Source organism: Orycteropus afer, unplaced genomic scaffold (assembly GCF_000298275.1).
Source record: "Orycteropus afer afer isolate SDZICR_OR568_19922 unplaced genomic scaffold, OryAfe1.0 scaffold00345, whole genome shotgun sequence".
Taxonomy (NCBI): domain Eukaryota; kingdom Metazoa; phylum Chordata; class Mammalia; order Tubulidentata; family Orycteropodidae; genus Orycteropus; species Orycteropus afer.
This window is the reverse complement of record NW_006921932.1, coordinates 403,541-411,556: the sequence shown is the minus strand read 5'-3', so window position 1 is coordinate 411,556 and position 8,016 is coordinate 403,541. Positions and strand designations below refer to the sequence as shown.

Below are 8,016 nucleotides of genomic sequence, written 5' to 3'. Positions count from 1 at the left end.
GGGTTTGAACCACCAGCCGTCTGGTTAGCAGGCAAGTGTCTTAGCCACTATGCTACCAGAGCTCCCTGGAGACATGAATAGCCTTAGGAAAATGAGTGCATAATTGGTAGGTATGAGGATGGAATTGAAAAAGTCAGGATCAAGGTTAGAGTCCAGGCCTTATCACTTGTAGTTGTGTTCCTTTAAATTTTTGTCTCTCCTTTCTAACCTCAGAAAAAGAAGCAAAAAAGGTCGAAGGATTTGATATGGTTCAGAAGCCAAGTTACTATGTTAGACTGGGATCTCTGTCTACCAAGCTCCGCTCACGTGCCTACCAGCAGGCTCTCAGCAGGGTTAAAGAAGCTAAGCAAAAAAGTCAAGACACCATTTCTCAACTCCATTCCACTGTTAACCTGGTGAGTAAAACTTCATTTTAAGGTAATCTGAAATGAGTTCATTCATAAAGGATGATATTAAAGGTAATCATGAAATCTGGAAGTTTTCAATATTGTTATGAACAACCCAATAGAAAAATGGACAATGGGTAAACAATCAACTCACAAAAAGGAAGTATAAATAGCTTCAAGATATGAAACCATACCAGTCTTACTCTTATACAATAAGTATAGATACTTCTCTTGTCCTTTCACACTGGCAAAGTTTGATGTGTTGGCAAAGTTATAAACAAAGAGACACTGATATACTTCTGGAGAACTCAAGGGATAGATTCAAAGGACTGATTGGCAGTACCTAGGAAAATTACACCGGTAGTTGGAAATATGGCCTTGGTGATAGAAATAATGCTGGAGATCACACTATAGAATTTTGCAAGACCAACAACTTACTCATTGCAAATACCTTTTTTCAAGAACACAAACAGCAGCTACATACGTGGACTTCACCAGATGGAGTACACTGGAATCAGATTGACTATATCTATGGCAAGAGGTGATGGAGAAGCTCAATATCTTTAGCCAAAACAAGGGTATAAGAGCTGAGTGTGGAACAGACTATCAACTGTTCATATACAAGTTCAACTTGAAGCTGAAGACAATTCAGGCAAGTCCACAAGAGCCAAAATATGACCTTGATTATATCCATCCTGAGTTTAGAGACCATCTAAAAAATAGATTTGATGCATTGAACGCTAGTGACTGAAAACCAGAGGAATTGTGGGATGACATCAAAAACATCATCCATGAAGAAAGCAAAAGGTCATTAAAAAGACAGGAAAGGAAGAAAAGACTGAAATGGATGTCAGAAGAGACTCTGAAACTTGCCTTTGAATGGAGAGTAGCTAAGCAAATGGAAGAAATGACGAGATAAAAGAGCTGAACAGAAGATTTCAAAGGGCAACTCGAGAAGACAAAGCCAATTATTACAATGAAATGTGCCAAGACCTGAAGTTAGAAAACCAAAGGGAAGAATACACTCAGCATGTCTCAAGCTGAAAGAACTGAAGAAAAAATTCAAGCCTTGAGTTGCCATATTGTATGATTCTATGGGCAAAATACTCAATGATACAGGAAACATCAAAAGAAGATGGAAGGAATACACAGAGTCACTGTACCAAAAGGAATTGGTTGATGTTCATCCATTTCAGGAGGTGGCATATGATCAAGAACCAATGGTATTGAAGGAAGAAGTCGAGGTTGCACTGAAAGAATTGGTGAAAAACAAGGCTCCAGGAATTGATGGGATAGCCATTGAGATGTTTCAACAAACGGATGCTATGCTGGAGGCACTCACTTGGCTATGCCAAGAGATTTGGAAGACAGCTACCTGGCCAATTGACTGGAAGAGATCCATATTTGTACCCATTCCAAAGAAAGGTGATCCCACAGAATGTGGAAATTATCTAACCGTATCACATCACATGCAAGTAAAATCTTACTGAAGTTAATTCAAAAATGGTTGCAGCAGTATATTGACAGAGGATTCCAGACAGAAGAGGATGTGGAACGAGGGATATCATAGCTGATGTCAGATGGATCTTGGCTGAAAGCAAAGAATACCAGAAAGATATTTACTTGTGCTTTGTTGACTGTGCAAAAGCATTTGATTTTGTGGACCATACCAAATTGTGGATAACATTAAAAAGAATGAGAATTCCAGAACACTTAATTGTACTCAGGAGGAACCTGTACATAGACCAGGAGGCTGTCATTTGAACAGAACAAGAGGCTACTGCCTGGTGTCAAAGGAGGAAGTGCATCAGCATTGTATCCTTTAACCATATTTGTTCAATTTGTTGTATGCTGAGGAAATAATCTGAGAAACTGGATTATATGAAGCAGAATGTGGCATCAGGATTGAAGGATGACTCATTAACAACCTGTGATACAGTTAGTGAAAATGAGGATGACTTGAAGAACTTATTGATGAAGATTTAAGACTACAGTCTGCAGTGTGGATTATACCTCAATATAAAGAAAACAAAAATCCTCACAACTGGACCAATAAACAGCATCACAATAAATGGAGAAAAGATTGAAATTGTCAAAGACTTCATATTACTTGGTTCTACCAATGGAAGCAGCAGTCAAGACATCAGATGATGTATTGCATTGGACAAATCTGCTGCAAAAGACCTTTTTCAAGTGCTGAAGAGCAAAGATATCTCCTTGAAGACTAAGGTGTGCCTGACACAAGCCATGGTATTTTCAATCACTTCATATGCATGTGAGAGCTGGACAATGAGTAAGGAAAACTGAGGAAGAGTTGATGCTTTTGAGTTGTGGTGTTAGTGAAGAATACTGAAAGTACCATCGACTGCTAGAAGAACAAACAAATCTGTCCTGGAAGAAGTGCAGCCAGAATGCTCCTTGGATGTGAAAAAGGCCAAACTTTATCTCACCTACTTTGGCCATGTTGTCAGAAGGAACCTTCCCTGGAGAAGGATATCATGCTTGGTAAAGTGGAGGGTCAATGAAAAAGGGGAAGGCCCTCAACGAGATGGATTAACACAGTGGCTGCAACAATGGGATCAATTATAGCAGGGATTGAGAGGCTGGCACAGGACCCGGGCAGTGTTTGGTTCTGTTGTATATGGGGTCACTGTGAGTCGGAGATGACTCAGTGCCACCTAACAACAACAACAACAACAGGAAAATTACAAACAAGCTTATATTTTGAGCAATTTACTTTTAGGAATTTATCCTACATATATGTATATTTGTTTGGATTTGCAATGCATGCCAACTAATAGGAGACTAATTAAATTGATATATCATAATAGACTACTGTGTAGCAGTGAATGATTGCCAAGTTATAGAACAGTATGTACTGCACTGCCATAAGATAGTGCTTCCTTCTTGGAAAGGGAAATAAGTGACTATCAGTAGGGAAGAGGAAGATTGAACTCTTTACTTTTTCATACTTTTAACTTTTACTTCACAAATATACAAACCAAATTTTAGTTGCATTACCTGTGGTAAATGAAGTAAATTTGGGAAGAGGGGCTTAACTGTTGCATAGAGGCAGTAGTAAAGAGGTACTACTGCCTGGCAGAGTTGTTCATATTGTTAATACATAGCATTGACATCAGGGATATCTCTCCTTGAACACTTATGGAAATTCATGTATTTTGTGTCATCTGATTTATATCAAATATCTGAACATGAGTTATGCGAATGTCTAACTAGTTTGTTCCTTTGTCTTATTTCATTGTGTTCTAGATCGAATTTGCCAGGAAGAATGTGCATGATGCCAACCAGAAAATTCAGGATGCCCAGGATAAGCTCTACCTCTCATGGGTGGAGTGGAAGAGAAGCATCGGCCATGATGACACAGATGAATCCCACTGTGCTGAGGTAAGAAAATTGCAGAAGCTCTTTTCAGACTTTGTAGTTTGATTTTTCCTTAATTCCTGTTAGTACTCTTCTCTATCAAAGACCTGAACACTAATCTGTGCATAAAATTGCTTGTTATGGGACAGGAAAGCAAAACTGGGGAGTCACCCTATCTACCAACCTATTGATATGCATATTGCCCCAACTGGGATACAACTGAGTGAGAAACGGGTCTTTCCCTCATAGTGAGTACAGATTTGCAGGGTATATAGGCAATTGTGCTATTGGAGTGTTTATGTGACGATGTAAGTTCAGATGCTATGAGAATCTACAGGAAGGGTACTTAACTCAGCCTTGGAGTGGGACAGATGGCTTCCTAGAATAGATGAGGACTAAATGGAAACCTAAATCAGAAAACCAAGCTTACTGCTATGGAATTGATTCTGATGGCTGGTGACCCCATGTGGTACAGAGTAGAACTGCTCCATAGGGTTTTCTTGGCTGGATCTTTTTTTTTTTTTTTTATTAGGATTTGGGTGAAGATTTACAGAGTAAATTCACTTTTCATACAGCAGTTCACATATACTTTGTCTCATGTCATTGACCAAAATTTACAATGCAGCAGCTCCCCTCCCACTTCCTCCCCATAGTTACCCCCCCCCAGTGTCCATCCCTTCATACTCTTCTGCACCCTGAGCTATCTCCCTGTGCATAAGAGCCCTTCCTTCTCCCATGATTGTTCTCTCCAGGGCGTGTGTCTACTTGAGGTAAATGTTTAACTCACATGCCTGTACTTTGTTTGGCTGGAAACCACAGTTGTGGGTTCAATTCCAGACCTGAAGGGCAACTAGGGGCCATAGTCTCAGTGGTTACACCAGGCTCCATTGGACCAGCAAACCTGGTCCCCACCTTTTTTTTGCCTCCAAACAATTTTGAGTTTTGTACCACTTTGTTCTCCCTCTTTATGTAGGATCTCCTACATCATTCACATGAACTTATAGGCCCATTGTCTGCCAACCCCATATATGATCTTGGATACACTCTCCATTTAGACACACCCAATTGTTCAGCCTGTTCACCCATCTATCCGTCCCTATACCCATGTTTGCTTTCACTGACAACTCAGTACTGTATATGCAAAGGGGTTCATATTTGTTGTCTATACTGCCCATGTAACTCTCTATGTCTTTCTCATCCTCAATGCTGCCATATTGGTCACTCACATTTGGTACATTGCCCTTCTCTTCACCCAAATCAATATTTCTCTCTATCTATCTAACAGCATTCCCTCCCCTCCCCTCCCACCCCTGGAAACCAACAAAGAAAATGTCCTCCAATAGATAAACCTTTCCTTAACTTTTACAATAACGGACTAATACAATATTTGTCCTTTTGTGACTGACTTATTTCGCTCAGCATAACGTCCTCCAAGTTCATCCACGTTATGCGGTGTTTTGCAGATTCTACATTATTCTTTAGCGTTGCATAGTATTCCATTGTGTGAATGTACCAAAGTTTGGTTATCCATTCCTCAGTTGTTGGACATCTAGGTTGTTTCCAAGTTTTGGCTATTGTAAATAGTGCTGCGATGAACATCGGCGTGCATATATCTGTTCTTGTTATGGCTCTCACTTCTTTAGGGTATATACCTAGTAATGGGATGGCTGGGTCAAATGGTATTTGTATCTCCAACTTTTGAAGGAATCACCATACTGCTTTCCACAATGGTTGTACCATTTTACAGTCCCACCAGCAGTGTATGAGAGTCCCAATCTCTCCACAACCTCGCCAGCATTTGTTATTTTCTGTCTTGTTGAACTTTGCTACTAGTGCTGGAGCAAGATGGTATCTCATTGTTGTTTTGATTTGCATCTCTCTAATTTGGCTGTGATCTTTATGGATCAAAGCAGATCAAAGCTGAGACCTAATGAGTGAATAAATTAGATGAAAAGCCAATAAGTGGGCTAATATTTCAGGAGTCCCTGGGTGGCATAGACAGTTAAATATTCAGCTATTAGCTAAAAGATGGGAGGTTGGAACCCACCCAGTAGGCATCTTGGAAGACAGGCTTGGTGATCTGCTTCTTAAAAACCCCATGGAGTAGTTCTACTATGCAAACCTATGTCTGCATGAGTTGGAATCAACTCAATGGCAACTAACAACAATGTTACTAAAACCAAAGCAAACTCACTACCATCATGTCATTTTTGACTCATAGTAACCCACACTGGGTTTTCAAGGCTGTGAATCGTTATGGAAGCAGACTGCCTTATGTTTCTTCCATGGAGTGGCTGGTGGGTTTAAATCACTGACCTTTGGGTTAACAGCCAAATGCTTCAACCACTACACCACCAAAGCTCCTTAACAATGCTACAGAGACTGGAAAATAGCATATGGTAGTCCTAGAAAGTGGTTTTTTGGGTCTCCAAAATTAGTATGCATCTGTCTTTGAAATAAATACTAGCTATTCATAGCCTATTATCTTATTTCAAAATGGAATATCAAAGTCATCCTGCTAATGGAGTATATTTTCATTCTGTCTAGTGTCTCCTTGCCTGTTAGGCTTCTTCAACTTAAGTTGATGAAGTTAGGAGACTTAGGCACTAGTTCAAATCCCTCACAAGTTAACTCAAACAAATAACTCTAAGCTCATATTCATATCTGTGACATGGGAATAATACTGTTGCACCCAGGGTTGTTAGAGGACTTTTTAAAAGCAAAAACCTCCATATATGTGGTGGACACATAACCGGTCTACTGTAATTGAATTAATTAACATGTAGCACCATCGGATCTATACTAATTCTTTAACTTGTTTTATTTTTAGCACATTGAGTCACGTACTCTTGCCATTGCCCGCAACCTGACTCAGCAGCTCCAGACTACATGCCACACCCTCCTTTCCAACATCCAAGGTTTACCTCAGAACATTCAGGATCAAGCCAACCACTTGGGGGTCATGGCAGGTGACATCTATTCAGTGTTCCGCAATGCTGCCTCCTTCAAGGAAGTATCTGATGGCCTTCTCACTTCTAGCAAAGGACAGCTGCAGAAAATGAAGACGACTTTAGATGATGTCATGGATTATCTTGTTAACAACACACCACTCAACTGGCTGGTAGGTCCCTTTTATCCTCAGCTGACTGAGCCTCAGAATGCCCAGGTCCAAGGTGCAAGGCAGGACAAGACCTGCCAAGAGGCTCAGCAACCTGACCACGAAACACATTAAACTTGTCCCTGTTGTCAGTGCATGGTACAGCCAGCCAGATGACACTTAATTGAATTTAATGTGCTAGACAAATCTGAATTGGGGAAGCAGGTAGCCAAAAAATAAAAATAAATAAAAAATCCACAATTATATAATTACTTCCAGCAGGATAAAGAGTTTTAAAGTTTTTAGTGTTAGTAGCTATGTTCTGTTGTTCACCTGAATGTAAGAAAAGAATGAGGGGCTTGACAGAACCTAGCCAGAATTCATAAAACATCAAGTGCACTCTGGTCTCATTCTATGGCCATTGTGTTGCCACTGTTACTGTATGTTCATACTGAATAAAAACACCTTCCTGTGGACTATGGTATGAATTGATGTCTGCTCTGGTTTTGCCTTAGCAGGCCTCACTCATCACTGGTTTGTCTCAGGATGCATGCTTGTATAATTTGGCTTTGATTTTTTATTTCTCATAAAGGATTTCTATCTTCGAATTAATAAAAATCACTGAAGAATAGATCAGTTTCTTGCTGTTTGTTCCATGTGCTTTGTGTGCTGCTTTCATAGAGCTGCTTGTTCAGAATACAGGATTATTAATATACATACACACATTCCATTTGGCCTATTGGTAAATTTGGCAGGGTAATAACATTAGAAAACTGTTGTTAAAAATGGAATGTTTGCTCATAAGTCTTTAGTTAAAAGCTAATGTGCACATTAGAATTTGACTAGGTGATGGCTGTTCCCTTTATTTTCCTATTTATTGGACCCCTGAGAGTGAGCTTTTAACCCACTAGAAGAATCTACTCATAGATGACGGCTTTACTGAAAAGAAATCAAAGCTGAAAGGAAGTGAGTATTTTCATCAGTCTCGCACAAAGGCAGTTAGCATTTCTCACCAAGAAGACGGTTAAAGTATGAGCCCTATATTGAGGTCATTCAGCATCTAGTCTCAGCTGAATTTAACTTACTGTGTTGTCATTTTGGAAGAAAGTCACTATCTTGAATTGTTGGTAAGGTACATTTAGAAGATCATGG

General features: G+C 39.7%; 1 protein-coding gene across 1 annotated transcript in view; it reads left to right on the top strand.

Moving 5' to 3' along the window:
- The window catches only part of PLIN2 (perilipin 2), a 13,388-nt gene extending 6,389 nt beyond the window's left edge, over positions 1-6,999 (top strand). Inside the window, exons 5-7 of the mRNA XM_007952535.2 lie at positions 214-395; positions 3,657-3,791; positions 6,598-6,999. Coding sequence (XP_007950726.1) covers positions 214-395; positions 3,657-3,791; positions 6,598-6,999 — 719 coding nt within the window. The remainder of the gene's footprint in view (positions 1-213; positions 396-3,656; positions 3,792-6,597) is intronic.
- Positions 7,000-8,016: the final 1,017 nt, after the last annotated feature.